Source organism: Danaus plexippus, chromosome 4 (assembly GCF_018135715.1).
Source record: "Danaus plexippus chromosome 4, MEX_DaPlex, whole genome shotgun sequence".
Taxonomy (NCBI): domain Eukaryota; kingdom Metazoa; phylum Arthropoda; class Insecta; order Lepidoptera; family Nymphalidae; genus Danaus; species Danaus plexippus.
In genome coordinates, this window is record NC_083538.1 from 8,642,040 (window position 1) to 8,657,346 (window position 15,307).

The window sequence follows — 15,307 nt, forward strand, 5'->3', positions numbered from 1 at the left end:
ACACACGATACTCGTAGTATAAATATTTGTGTTACTGGACTGTAAATAAAAGGTAGGTTTGGAAAAAGAAACAAGAGGGTAGATGTGTAGTCACCGGCTTCAGATAGACTTACCTATATAGTGACGTCGCTTCAACATGTAAAGTGACATAAATTATACAGGACAGCGTTAATCACCCTTGTTACATTATACTGGAAATCACACGACGAGAAAGTCTTAAACTTAATATTATTTGACTTTATACAGAAGAAGTACTAATAATTAGATAGATTCTGATAAAAAATACTTATAATCAAAATAAGCAACTGCCACAAAGCGTGGTTTATCTCTCAAAAAAGATGTCTCCCAGAAACCTTTATACATGAGTATTTTTGTATTAAACGAGCTCGATTGACAGCAAGGATCCCTTTACTGATCACCTGCGTTATCATTCCTTGTCTGAACACGATATTGTAATCTTCTATAAATTAAAAAATGTTCCATAGAAGTCGTTGTGAACCTTGGTTTTAAAACTACATACTCGTGACATTTCGGTTACTTTTGCAGCAACCGTGATCATGGGCAGACGAGATGTGAATGTCTGTCAGTTGGTCTTGACAGAATGCGCTTATTGAGTCATAAGGTCCTGCGGTGTGGTCACGGACATGGGATTTTATATTTTTAAGGAGGGAGTCCCAGGTGTTGGATAGATTCCAGCCAGTTGAACTCTATTGAAGTTGGTGTATGTTTTTTAATTTCAATAGCCTCACGGATGAACCTCGGTATGTAGCTGTCTTCACGAGCGCGGATTTGTGGTTTATTTAACCGAATGTAGTAGCCTGGTTTGTCTATTGTCTGTTCACACACTGCGGACTTGGACGCACGCTTTTTTTTATGATGAAGGGGGCAATCGAGCAGACGGCCTACCTGATTGAGGTAGTATCGTCGCCCATGGACATCCGCAAAAAAATTTTCCTGATGCGTCACCACCCTTATTTGGTAAGAGGGTGGGAAAGAGTGGGAAAAAGGAAAGGGTGGGAAAAGGGAAACCGGCTCTCTCACTCATCGGACGAAACGCAGCCGTATAAGACTACTTCACGCCGATCATCTGTGAGAAGGTGGTACTTCCCCGGTCGAGTCAGCCTATGTTCGAGCTGTAGTAATTTAACCATAGCTAGGCTCTACCACCTACAGAGGTACTCTACTACTAGGCCAATTTATAATGTCTGAGATATCTTCCTTTACCCTTGTACCGATGCTCCTCTTTTCTGTCCAATGTATGACAAGCCACAGTCACAACACACACTCGCTTGTTGTAAAGGAATGGTACTCTTTATAGGTCTCAAGAATTGGCTCACATTCTTGTGTGGTTTGTATATAGTCTTGATCGAAACCTTCTTCAAGATGTTGCCTATTCTGTCAGTAACTCCCTTTACATATGGTAATATCGCAGGTTGTCGCTCAACTGTGGGTGGATTCAAGTGGTTCGTCCATGCTGGCGAGGCGCGGGCAGATTGTTGGTGGTGATAGCATGTTTTACATGCTGAAGTTCGATCTTTAGATGGTCAGCATCACAAAGGTATCTGTAACAAAGATTTGCCGGTAGCTAACTGGATAGAGTGGTCGTGTGAGTTACCACTGAGATACCTATCCGTAAGTGTGGGTTTTCTGTAAACAGTATGTCCCAAAGTATTGTCAGGGTTCCCAATGACAAGTATATCAAGGAAAGCTAAATAATTATTTGCCTCTAATTCTATAGCAAACTGAATCTTGCTATTGATAAAATTAAGGTTGTTAAGAAAAGCAGATGCTTTATTTTTTTTTAATATCGTGAAGGTGTCTTCTACGTACCGTTTATATATATAAGGCTTGATTGGAGGAGAGCAATTCGCGCCTGTGCAAAACTACCAAAATTGTATGGGTTACCTAAAACCGATAAACAAGATGTTCCCTTACGCCCAATTGTAAGCCAGATTGACTCACCAAATTATAAAGTGGCTAAATTTCTTCCAAAGATATTGTCACCACTCCGGGGCCACACTTTTCATTTCTGTTACTACGTATTATAAACTATCAATAAGCTCACCACAAGTGTGTATCCACACTGCATACAGAGCCTTATCATTTTTCCACTCATTAATCTGACCACATTATATGACATTATATTCATGCTTGACAACGAGTACTTTAGGCCAAATCACCAGAAAGGTTTTTAACTCAGGATTTCTGAGTTGAAAACCTTGCCTTGCCTAGAAAACAACACTTTGTTGTCGGAGAGCTTAAAAGATGCTAGGAAAAGCGAGAGGCAAATTACAGTCTGTTGGATAGACTTAGAGACCGCGTTCGAGGCGATACAACACGAATTAATGCTATTCGCGCAAGGACGGTACAACTTTCCAACACTAGTTAGTCATTTGAGCTCGTCATATTACTCAAAATTAAAGTTTGCTATAATAACTGTAAAAATTCTTTCAAAAACTTTGAGTTACAACGTAGAACTATTTCAAGGCCATGGTTTATCTCTAACAATATTTTATAGTGATATTGATATCTTAGTAGATAAACTTATAAGCAACGAGATAAAATGGGGTTATCGGTTCAAGTTTAATAATAAATACACAGAATCCATTTTAGCCTTCGCCGACATCTCACAATACTGACACGTAACCCCAAACACTGTCAAGTTCTATTGGATGAAGTGAATAAATTCTGTGAGTGTTCTGTGAATGTTACGGAAAATGTTCCATACAAATTTTTCGGACGTAAAATAGTTAATATAGTTCGTGCTCCATCCTTAGAAGGAACAGTATAGTATAGCTTGTTAAACGATCTTAACAATGTACATAACCAACCGAACACTATAAACGGTAAAAGGCTTGGATCTACGATAATTATCTAATATCACGTTTGAATTGACCTTTCCTCGTCTATGATTTTAATAAAACCCTTTTGTCAAAGTTAGATGCAAGTGTCATAAAGGTGTTGAAGTTGTGGCTCAAGCGCGCGCTATCGGCTGATTCGTCAGCTTTATTCAGAGATCGCAAAAGTTTTGGGATGAATCTAAAAAGGCCATTGGAGCTCTTTAAATACCTAAGTTTCCAAGAGACATATCCCATGATGTCGTCGTTAAATCACCTCCATAAGACAAAGATGCCCCAGAGCTAGAGTCAAGACTTCAAATCCATGAACAGTTTATGATAGCAAAAAGTAAAAGAGTAGGGTTTGGTTAAACTACGAAGGCCAAAGATACGGGATATGCTTATTAAAGTTTGATTCGGCAAGACGAGAATGCTGAATATAAGATCCATGCTATAAGCTTAGAAATGCAGAACCAGTGGCTACACATACGAGATATTTACATCCCATTAGTACTGAGATGGCGCAACTTAATTCATGATTCATCAGTATTGCTAAAATTTTATCTCAATGCGTTCTAGGTGATTTTCCCAGGCCAGAATAATCTAGTAAGTACTGAAAACACTTGTCACATCTGCAGGGAGGTAGTGAGAACTGCTAATCTATTGTCGGCGCGATGTAGGGTACTCCTGGATAGCTGTCTATAGCCGCGTCGTCACAATACGGTTATAGAAAACATGCGTGAAGCGCTTAGTTTTTCCTCGTCTTTTCTTTTAATAGGTTTTGTGAGAGAATGCGTTAGGGCCATAAAATCAAACATCAAGCCTTACTTAAAGCAGCTCCGGATTGGACAATGGTGATAGATACGTATTAAGTACATACAAAATCCCAGGGGGTATTTTCAAATATGTTATTGAATTAATCTTTCATTAAATATGCATCGAATTTGTATTCTTAATTTTCCTCCCACGACACAATACTATTTGTTTTAAAAGAATAGTCATATAATATTTTAAACCTAACCTTCCCAATAATTTAAATTGATAATAACTTATATAAGATAGGCGGTAGTTATGGGAAGAAAAGTTACTTGTCTGTCTTTTATATTGACGTTTAAATGGCGCCAAAATTTTGTTTACGTCAAAATATAATTGGTAAAAAAAGTAAACTACATTAAGATCGATTGCTTTGATTTCGTAGAATTATAAAAGTAATTAAAGTGTCGTTGTTTATGATAAAATTATTGAAGTTTCAAATCATTGCAGTTTCCAGTCTGACCAAATTTTGAGTTTCTTTGCGATTGACAAATGATTACGTATTGGTTACGTCATTTACATATACGCAGTATAGTGTTAACGTCTTCATGATTATTTTTATACGTACAGAGCGCGTCACATGCTGAATTACGCATTCAGAGAATGGTTCTGGGCTGCTTACAGTATAGAACGATACTTATATACAAAATTGGTGTTCAAAAGTGATGTCTTGAGATTTATAGGTGATTCTGTGATATATATTTGTTTTTAAATCAAACGAACAGACCAGCAAAACATTTTATTATTTCATAAGTATACCTTAACAAGAATTTACCGTTTTCTGTTGAATATTCAATAATCGATTGAGGAAACAACGTCAGTCTCATTTCTTTCAGCTGAATGATTATTTCAGTAGGTCGGCGTCTTTTGTTTATAAAGAAACGACAGTTTTGAGCCTACATAGTTATTTATTGAATAAATTACAAAAAAAACCGCATGCAGGCAATATACTCGCATAGTTATTTCAAACAAACGTTATAGATCCTAAAACAAATCGTACAAAATAATTTCACCGCCAAGCCAACAGTGAAGCCGACTTTGGAATGGTACAAGCCTGGGCCGTCGGCCGCTCCTCGGACGCAACCCGTGACCGCGACAGGATCCAGCTACATTGTAACGCTTACAACTAAAACGTCGCTCCGACGAGGTCCGGCGCGGCCCGTGTCGGTCCGGCGCGGGCCAGCTTACAGCGGCTAGTGGATGGCGATGAGGCCCGACTCCAGCAGCTTCTGTATCTTGGCCGCCACGTCCGGGTTCTTGAGGTGGTCTTGCAGCGCCTGAGGGTCGTGCTGCATCTGTTCCAGGATGCAGCGCATGGCGGGGTCTCGCAGGATCTGCTGCACCTCAGGGTCGGCCATGGCCCGCTTGCGTACCTGCAATACGAGCATATTACTAAATATAGTGTGTTTAAACAATAGTCGTCGTTGACCTGAGGTCAAGGACAACTAAAATCTGTCGCGTGACTTCATACATAATACTAGAGTTATGTCTTGCATGAACTACATGCAATTTTGGAATAAATTTTAGCACTCACTTCCTGAAATCCGAGTTACGTCAAAATTCGTTCAGCAGTCTTTAATAAAGATTTATAATTAACGGTCCTTTTGTACTTTATTGGAAGCAGAAACAGACACAGGGGATGAGAATCTTATCTCAGCTAACTATACTTTCTCACCACCCTCAGTACTTGAGGTTGGTTTTCTTGGTGTATATTAAAATACTATTCTATAGAAGCCCACGGACCTCCTCTGGGTTGGAGTGTAACTGTGTGGAGCAGGCTCGGTAACCTTCCAGCGCCTCAACATTGCTGGGGTCCAGCTCTAGAGCCTTCTGGTAGGCTGTGAGCGCTTTGGACGCCTGCTGCATGCCCTAGGGAACAAAGAAACACATTAACAATCACTATAACTCAGGTTCAAAGATAAGATTGTGGCCCAGTTCGATCCCAACTGTTCCACTGGGTCTTCGATGTTCTATCACAGTAATACTTCTTTAAGTTCCACATGTTATTTACATTGAACCAAATTCACATAAATAAAGAAACCTGTTCAAAAGAATTTATGTTTTAATAACAGTTTCCTGCCGTCCTTGATCCTGCAGATTGCATGAGATATGATCTTCATTATTCCCTGATAAGCCAGATAAGAGTTCTGTAAAGTAACTCAACTGACATAAAAAAGATTTTAAAAATTATATGTAACTCTGTTAATGTGTATGATGTTGTAAACCTTGTCACTTCAAAACTAAGTCTATTTTAATAATAAGTTAAGGTTTGTGCTGACTTGACTAATATATATATAGATTGTAATTAACTAACTTTTACTAAAGTCACAACTCTGAGTCCATCCTATATGTCTACCGAGCTAGTCGTATAATTTTCCAATATATAATAGGTCTATTATGTGGACTCACTTGCAATATCTTTCCTTTCCTAATCCAGCCCTTGATGAACTTGGGATCCAGTTTGCAGCACTGTTCACAGTCCTTGAGGCCCAGGTCGAAGGCCGCCAGCTTGGTGTAGCAGGCCGCTCTGTTTGAATACAGCTTAGGGTCGTCGGGGTTACGTTTGATAGCCTCCGAGTAATGTTTCATGGCTGTGCTGTAGTCTCCTGGAGTTGTGTAACAGGTCACGGGTTTCAAGCTTATATATATGATTTTATTAATATTTCTGATGCTGCGTCTGCATGTGCTACATCTAAAGCGAATATCTTAATAATCAATCCCAACTATTGGACTAGTCTATAAATTTGGTCTCATTTCTTTGAAAACGGTATGCCTTACAATATATAAACACATTTGTAACCATAGACATATAGAATAGGTATTAAAGAACACACACAAAAAGGAAACGGCAACAAATTTATACTATTAATAACATTCTCATTGTTGGTGAATATTGCCGCATAGACAAACAGTTGAAGAAATCAAATATAAAGGTATGTGTTTAAATTGAATGATATTTAGAAATGATGCCTGCCATCGACCCCCGTACTGACCTTGTTTGAAGAATTCATTGCCAAGTTCCTTCTCTTGTTCAGCCTTCACTGGATCTACGTAAGCCTTCTTCTCTTCTTCCACTATCTTCTTCTCTACTTCGCTGAGGAGCGTCTTTATCTCTGGCGTACGATGCTCCGACATTGATTTTTCAAAATAGGTTTTAGCTAGTTTCCATTGTTCCATCTTTTTGTATGCATTACCTGTTTATAACAAATAGTTTGTTTCAAATATGTTTAACAATAACATCAGCCATCAGGTAGAAATTACTTTAAAAACTGAATCATATTTTATTTTAAATGTTTAATAAGGCGTAAACTGTATCCACATAATTGTGTTGGTAAGAACAGTCATATGGTTTCCTGTTGTGTAGAAAAACCTTATCTTTTAATAACAAAAAAGGTTAAATATAACTCACCGATCCTTGTGAATGCTTTGGCAATCAGTTTGAAGTCGGCTCTATTCTCTCGTCCGATTTCAATTGCTTTTTCACACTCTTTAATGCACTTTTCATATTCTTTTTGTTCAAAGAACACGGCCGCTAGATTTGTATAAAACGTAATGTCTGTAGGGTAATGCTCGATAGCTTTGTTGTAGTGCTGTATAGCATTATCAAAGTCTTTTTTCTTGTAACATTCATTTCCTAGATCTTTTTCTTGTAAAGCTAGCCGACGGTTCTCAGGGAGATCGTCATATTTAGGTTTAGGAGGCTCTTCTTTTTTAGGTGCCGATTTTGGTTTTGGCTCTGATGCCGGAGGATCGACATCCATTGGCATACCTTTTTCGGGGTTCAGTCCTAATAGAACGGCTATAGTTGGTAAAACTCTTTCACTTTGTGTCGGCCAATTCAGTGAATTTGGATCACTCGGGTTAAAGTTCTGGAACATTAAGTTTTGACCTTTTCATAATTTATACCAAAAGAAAATTAGTTCTTACAAAAGTAAAGTAAATTATTTTAAGCCAGTAATAAAACAATAGTTAGTTGGAATATTCAATTAATAAGTAAAGTAATATCACACTAAAATGAGAACAAAGACCATGTAATCAGATTTAATCATGATTTATTGAACTCGCTAGCTGTGCGTTATCACTTTAATGTAGAACTAACTTAATAGTAGGTACACTAATGACACATTGTTTAATGTATCTAAGATGACAAACCTTGACTAGTTGGACATATTCCGGATCATTCAACCACTCCCTCGTTTGTGGATTTGCTCTTAGTTTCTCAATCCATGTCTGTGATACGAGTTCTGCTTCTTCAGCTTGCTTCTTTACCTCCGCTAAGCCTGACGCTAATTGTTGATTAGAAGGATCTAGCTGTAAACCTTTTTCGTAAGCCTGGATGGCTTCTTCATGTCTGCCTAGGTAAGCTAGAGCACTACCCTTTCTAGAATATCCTTTGCTCCAAGTGGGATTAATGGATACTGTTTTATTTGCATCCTCTAACGCCTCTGCATAGTTACCTGCTTTTGCATGCGCTGCTGATCGGTTACTATACAAAACGTGGTTTTTTGGATCTAATTCTATAGCACTAGTATATAGTTTCACGGCTTCGGCATACTGACCGGAGGACAAAGCGGCGTTACCTTTCTCCTTTAAATGATTGACCTGGAATAAATTGCACCTTTTATATTTGTCCGTTTCGTGAAGTTTTCAAAATTGTTCTAAAACAGCGGAAATTGGAATAACCTCACCTGTTCCATGATCTCGGTATTTAATTATTGTTAATAACTCTTGAATCACCCCTCTATAAACACTTGTCCCATTAATTATAACACTAGATAGAGATTCAGTTTAATATTTGTTAAGGCTCCGGTAAAGTCTAGAACGAATATGTATGAATAATGAATGAAGGAATACTGACACTTCAAATTCGAGAATTTTCTCGTTACTCAGTAAATGCGGTTCAGTATTGCAATTGTATATTCATTTTTACATGACGGTGTATTTTGAGTTTTATTATTGACACAAAAAGTAGGAGAAAACAAATACTAAATTATATATTAAAGCGCATTACTTCGAGCACAAAATTATTTGATTATTTATTAATAATTATTTCTTATTACATTTTTGATATATTTTATAAATATATTTTTTCATTTAGTTAGAATGTTTTTATATTTTAAATGAATATTAAACTAATATTAATTATTTTAGTTTTAGACAAAAATTTTATTCTTCTCCAAGTTAACGACTAATATCTGTGCTTTGGAGTTGAATATTTTATCTGTATCAAGCTAGTGTCACGCTAATCGCTATTTTGTAGTATCCATGATTACAATTGGCAAACGTTGTGGGGAATACCAAGTGAATTATTGGTGATCGATGGCAAATTGACCGTTTCCGTCCCTAAACATCAACGGGTTGCGTGTTCCCGTAGTTCCTGGTGACTCATCGAGGCTCTATATATATTTGTCACCATGGACACAGATGATGGAGAATCCTCGAGCAGTGGGCCTATGTCCAGTTTAAATAGCCTGTTCTCGTTTACAAGTCCCGCTGTAAAGAAACTTCTTGGCTGGAAGCAGGTAAAAAGATTTCCATTGATTAAAAAGAATTGCTAATTATTTATATGTATTCAATCGTAGCTGCTTCCTGTTTTGCCGTGTAACTATGCTTTTTAATTAATAATCTAATAGCTATAATTTATAATTGATTACTTTAAGTATTGTCGCGTATGAAACCCCTAGAGTATTTCATTATTAATAATGATCAAATCTAGATAGTTCAAAGAGCTGTGTTAAAGAATATCAATATATGTTTAAATAATAAATTAATGTACACTTTAAATTCGCTGGTTCCTGACTCCATGTGTCTGTTAGAAGTGATAAATTATGATGTATATTAATCATAACATAAAATAAGCATTTAATGATAAAAATCAAACAGAAGTGTAAAGATGGCTATCATGAAGACTTAGTAAATAAATAAAAGAATAAAAGTATAAAGCAAATAAAAACCATGTAAATTTAAAGAATGTCCAGAGCAGTGTGAATAGATGGAAATGTTAAAATGATGTTATTCTCCGTGTTGTACAGTTTCTGATATATTCTATTCAATTAAAAATGAAAAAACTACTAAAAAAATTATTATAGGAAAAATAATTCAGCAATGTATCTATGCAAGCAGGTTTCATTAAATTCACAAATGTAGAAGTTTTATATATATACATAAATATAGCTTGATCATGAAACGAGTGTAAGGCACATTATTCTGTTAAATACCTATTGTTGATTGTTCAGTTCAGGGATGGTCGGTTTTATTTTAAATCCCAATGCACCCGGTGGACTCGGACACACGTCAGGAAGAGTCCACCTGTCACTTGTGTCATAGTTTGAGTATGTTTATAGATAATATACGTTGCGTCCGTGTGTACTATGTTGTAGTAATACAGTTTTCGTTGTTCGTGACTCACACCATTGATTCATACTATTTACAGAATTCTGTGATATGATCAATGACTATTTTTAATATGTTTGTTCTGTATATATAGTATTATATCATTTGTAGATTAGTTTTTTCTTTGAATCACTGATATTATATTTTGGTTATTTTTTCATGTTTAATTATTACTATTGTTTGGAAATTCTTCTTGTAAATATTTTTTAAATATGTTCATTACATGGTTATGACAAAGTATAGTGATTTAAGAGGTCCTTAGTAGGTATTTGCTGAATAGAAAGACAAGGAAAAAACTTAGAATTATATGTTGTATATATTTGTATATTATTAATAACATTCAATTATTGGAAAGTTTATGAGGAGACAGATTTTTTTTTTCTGTTTTTTCTTAAAAACATTGGACACTTAATGCATCTTGTTAGTTGTAACAAAATAAAATTTGAATTAAACTGATATTGAATCAAGCCGTGATCCGCCGAAACGTCGGCAGTATGTAGTTTTTAAATTAATAAAATACGCGTAGTAATCAGAAAAATATTACTTTTATTTAAATGAATACTCGCGAAAGTCTTAGATCTCATTAAAATATATATATTTTTATTTGGCAACATCTAGTTTTGTTGTTCCATATAACGCTAGGATATTTTTTGACTTCTACGTAGTTATTGATTGTTAAATGTAGCACGGTAAGGCTAAAGAATTAATTCCTCTGTAGTAAAACGTAACATTTACTGTCAAATAAAAGATGTAGACATCACATCTCGTCTGGCCGTGATCACGGTTGCTGCAAAGTAACCGAAGCGTCGGCAGTATGAAGTATGAAGTTAAAAATTATAAACGCGTAGTAAATATGAAAAATATTAGTTTTATTTCAATGATTACTCGCGAAAATCTTAGATCTCATTATATATTGTCTAAATTAAAATTCCAGGGTGACGAGGAAGAGAAGTGGGCAGAAAAAGCGGTTGACAGTCTGGTCAAGAAGCTGAAGAAGAGGAAGGGGGCCATCGAGGAACTGGAACGAGCTCTGTCCTGTCCGGGGACACCCTCCAAGTGTGTGACCATACCACGATCATTAGACGGGAGGTTGCAGGTACATTAAAAACGTCTTACAAACTTGCAAACTCTAAACATTGGAGTTACAACTTGGTTTGTTTTCGCAACAAAGTTAGTGTCAACAAAGTGTACCCGTAATTTTACTGGACTTTATTTGTCAATGTTCCAGGTCTCCCATCGCAAAGGCTTACCACACGTTATATACTGCAGAGTGTGGAGGTGGCCAGATCTCCAGAGCCATCACGAGCTCAAGCCGCTCGAGATATGCCAGTATCCGTTCAGCGCGAAGCAGAAGGAGGTATGCATAAATCCTTACCACTACAAGCGTGTCGAGAGCCCGGTGCTGCCGCCGGTGCTGGTGCCGCGGCACTCGGAGTTCGCCCCCGGACATTCCCTGCTGCCGTTCCAGAGGACCTCCGAACCGGCCATGCCCCACAACGTTTCCTACTCGGGTTCGGGATTCCCGCCATCAGCGACGTCAGAATTACCTGACACTCCGCCCCCCGCGTACTCCCCTCCCTCCGACGATTCCGAACCTCCAGGCGAAGTCGCCCCCGTCTCCTATCAAGAACCTCTCTACTGGGCTTCCGTAGCCTACTACGAGCTGAACTGTCGAGTTGGCGAGGTGTTCCACTGCAACTCCCACTCGGTGGTAGTGGACGGCTTCACGGATCCGTCGAACAACAGTGACAGATTCTGTCTCGGCCAGCTCAGCAACGTGAACAGGAACTCCACCATCGAGAACACGAGGCGTCACATAGGGAAGGGGGTACACCTGTACTACGTGGGCGGCGAGGTGTACGCGGAGTGTCTGTCGGACGCCGCGATATTCGTTCAGAGCCGGAACTGCAACCACCACCATGGCTTCCACCCCTCCACCGTGTGTAAAATACCTCCGGGGTGTTCCTTGAAGATATTCAACAACCGGGAGTTCGCACAGCTGCTGTCACAGAGCGTCAATCACGGCTTCGAAGCCGTATACGAGCTGACCAAGATGTGCACTATAAGGATGTCGTTCGTGAAGGGCTGGGGGGCGGAGTACCACAGGCAGGACGTCACCTCCACGCCCTGCTGGATAGAGATCCATCTCCACGGCCCGCTGCAGTGGCTGGACAAGGTCCTCACTCAGATGGGCTCCCCGCACAACGCCATCTCCTCGGTGTCTTAGCCGACCGCGGCCTATTCCTCGGTTCGTCCAACACAACATGGTGCATTGCGGTTTCGGTTTCCTGGTGAATTCAAATCTCGATGATGGTATCACAGCGCGCAGCCAGTCACCGGCTCTCATTTCTATCAGTGTATTCCACGCGCGCGAATATTTCGAAATTCTAGCTCAAATGATGTGTCCAACGTGAAGATAGGTTTATAGTAAGTGTATCGATAAAGACGTGCGGCAGGAGGCGGTGGACGAGGGCGACCAGCTCGCCCCGGACGTGACTCCTGTAATGACATGTAAAGCTTCTAGTTATAAAGAAATGCAATTTTTTTTATTATTTTTGACTAACATTTACATATTGTAAGAGTTATTGGGGCGTCTCGGTACCGTTTTGATCGATCATTAGAAATTTTTGAAAAAAATAAAATGTATAAGATTGTGTGGCAAGTTGGGATCGGTGTAAATAATTACTTCTAAAGTCTCACTGAGAACTCGATAACGGTAGGTCTAGTTAGCGGTAAGGGATCATGTGTTCTATGTTGTTATAGTAGAAATAATGAGCTGTATGTATATGGATATGATGTGTTGGTGTGGAGGAGACCAAGTGTAAGAGAAGATATTCCTTACCTTTGAGCTTACATTTATTTGACATGGCCCATAATGTGGATGTGCCATTTTGATTAAATTATAAAAAAAACATATATAAAGACGAAGACATATTTTATTATTTGGATATTAATTGTTTTTTTGTTGTAAGATTGATATTTTTTTTGAATTGTACATTTTGTTACGTCTATGTTTTTGTTGGTCTGCGGTCGAATGGAAATTTAAGAGAGGAATTAGAATAAAAAATATATTGACTTTTAAACCAAATTGGGACGGCACGGAAAGTAACAATGTTTAAGATGTGATTGATCTCAAAATAATAATAAGTACGCTTTAGTTCCTTCTAAAGAATCACTGTAGCGTGTCCCTAACAACTTACAATGATATAACTAACGAGGAAAACAACATTGTCCGCTATACAAGAATTATTACTACAGAGAAGTAATGCAAGTTATTTGGCCTTAGTGTAGTGTGTTCACAGCTTCTAACTGAATATTCCTATAGGAGATATGTATTGAATTGTTGCCCTCATATTATACTTATATACAGCTACAGTAAAGAATTGAATCTGGTATATATAAGTCTTGAATCGTGCAATCTGATTGGTAATGGTCCTACTGGTAGGCCCGCCCCAGTGACTAGCTATCCATGAAGTCTAACTATTCTTAAAACCTCCACGGTCAGTGACAGACATTTATAATAAACATGTAATTAAGAGACAGTTAAATGATAATGTTTTATATACAGTGTAGTTGACTGTGTTAATAATAAAGTTATGTTGGGAATAGTTTCAGCGGTAGGTAGAGCCTTTGTTCACTTATATATTCAATGATGTGCCTTTGTAAGCCGGTCTGCCTTACTCCTGGTTTGTATATTTTTAATGGATGTAACTGTGCCTAGGTCTACGGATGCCTTATTTTGAATATGTCATTGATATACAGGGTTAATGTTAACCGGAGCTCGTTACTCCCAGAGTAGATTGTTGACATTGAATACTTTTATATTCAACACTTTGAAAGTCCAATGATTTATATTAATTATTAAAGTTTTCCCCCAGAGATGAACTATTTAAGGATATTTTAATACGATTGTATTTCATGTTGAGGTTGAATTCGAATTAGACCAGTTAGTGTTAGTGAATGTTAACGATTACAGCGCGGCGTGTGAGTGAAATACACCGAGTATACTTCGCTGATGTATGCGAAGCGACAAGACACGGGAGATTCTATAAGTATTGGATTGTATTTACATCGAAATACACATATACAGAATATTGTATGCCATTGTATTTATTGATGTGGACTGCGGTTCATCGATTTTGTATTATTATTATGTATATGAAACGTAGTGGCTTGATGTGTTCGTGGAAATTTGTCGTTACTGCTTGTGTCCTCTGATCCATTTATATACACAATATTATTAATATAATGCATAAAAACCTAACTTCAGACATTTAAAATATATTTCCTAAGTAACGTTTTTTCTGTTGTCACTTCAAACTGTCAAGGACACAAGTGTCAACGTCACAACGGATGTAGCGTTTGTTTTTTTTTTAATGTTTTGAGTCATTGGTAGTTGTGATGTTCGGAGTTCGGACGTGTGACCGCTCAGCCACGTATAATCGCTAAACATACCTTATTATTAGTGTCATAGGGTTTAAATTTAAGATGCAGCTTAAATTAAGTTATATTTAAGCGCAATAGATGCCATTGCTCTTGTAATTTCTATTATGAATATTTTCTCCGTTTAGTACATAATAAAGTTTCTTTTATGTATGTGTCGTTTTTTTTTATTCTGTACTTCAATATATTTTAAAAATCGTATTTATTTATAGATTTTATTTTGCTATAAATTAAAAATATTTCAATCAACACGATATTCTAAATTCAAATGAATATGAATATGAATTAATTTATGTTGACATTTTAAATAATTATAATTCTCATACCCACTTATTAGAGATTCGATGTGAATAGTTAAATATTTTTTATACTACAATAGTCGCGGTAAAGGTCGGTTTTGTTGATAGAGTTTTACACCTGTACTTAGCTCTTGCTACATCGTACCGTAATCGTCCTACATCGGGAAATAGAACCAATACCAACGAACATGTAATTATCAGATCAAAGTGTAGCATTATGAAAGCGGCCCCAGCGGTATCAGTGGCGAAATACTTTATAGAGTCACATTAAACCTCACGTGCAGCGAAGAAAGGTTCGCCGAGAGATGAATGGAGACAGCGGCCGCGAGAGTTGGACCAAATAAAAAGTCTGACATAAAAAAAATATCTCAAGTCAGATGATTAAATAAAACCAGAGTAATTCCATCATTACATCGATTAATAGATCATAGCTGTTAATTATACTTTATTTAATTATATATAACCATTGAATTAAGTCTTAAGTATTGCCTGTGAGGGCAATCGTCAAGAGAGTCTGCTGTG

The 15,307-nt window shown here is 37.5% G+C and overlaps 2 protein-coding genes across 2 annotated transcripts; one reads left to right on the forward strand and one right to left on the reverse strand.

Annotated features, from left to right (window-relative positions):
- Nucleotides 1-4,376: 4,376 nt before the first annotated feature.
- LOC116768427 (stress-induced-phosphoprotein 1) lies at nucleotides 4,377-8,525 on the reverse strand. The gene is made up of 7 exons (XM_032659144.2): nucleotides 8,339-8,525; nucleotides 7,803-8,252; nucleotides 7,060-7,519; nucleotides 6,644-6,844; nucleotides 6,060-6,256; nucleotides 5,394-5,519; nucleotides 4,377-5,023 (listed from the first exon to the last, which is right to left on the reverse strand). The coding sequence occupies exons 1-7, from the start codon at nucleotides 8,345-8,347 to the stop codon at nucleotides 4,844-4,846; spliced, it is 1,623 nt and encodes a 540-aa protein (XP_032515035.2). The 5' UTR covers nucleotides 8,348-8,525; the 3' UTR covers nucleotides 4,377-4,843.
- A 338-nt stretch (nucleotides 8,526-8,863) lies between these two features.
- LOC116768432 (protein mothers against dpp) lies at nucleotides 8,864-14,639 on the forward strand. The gene is made up of 3 exons (XM_032659152.2): nucleotides 8,864-9,172; nucleotides 10,978-11,139; nucleotides 11,272-14,639. Exons 1-3 carry the CDS (start codon nucleotides 9,065-9,067, stop codon nucleotides 12,268-12,270), a joined length of 1,269 nt encoding a protein of 422 aa, XP_032515043.1. The 5' UTR covers nucleotides 8,864-9,064; the 3' UTR covers nucleotides 12,271-14,639.
- The last annotated feature ends 668 nt before the right edge of the window (nucleotides 14,640-15,307 follow it).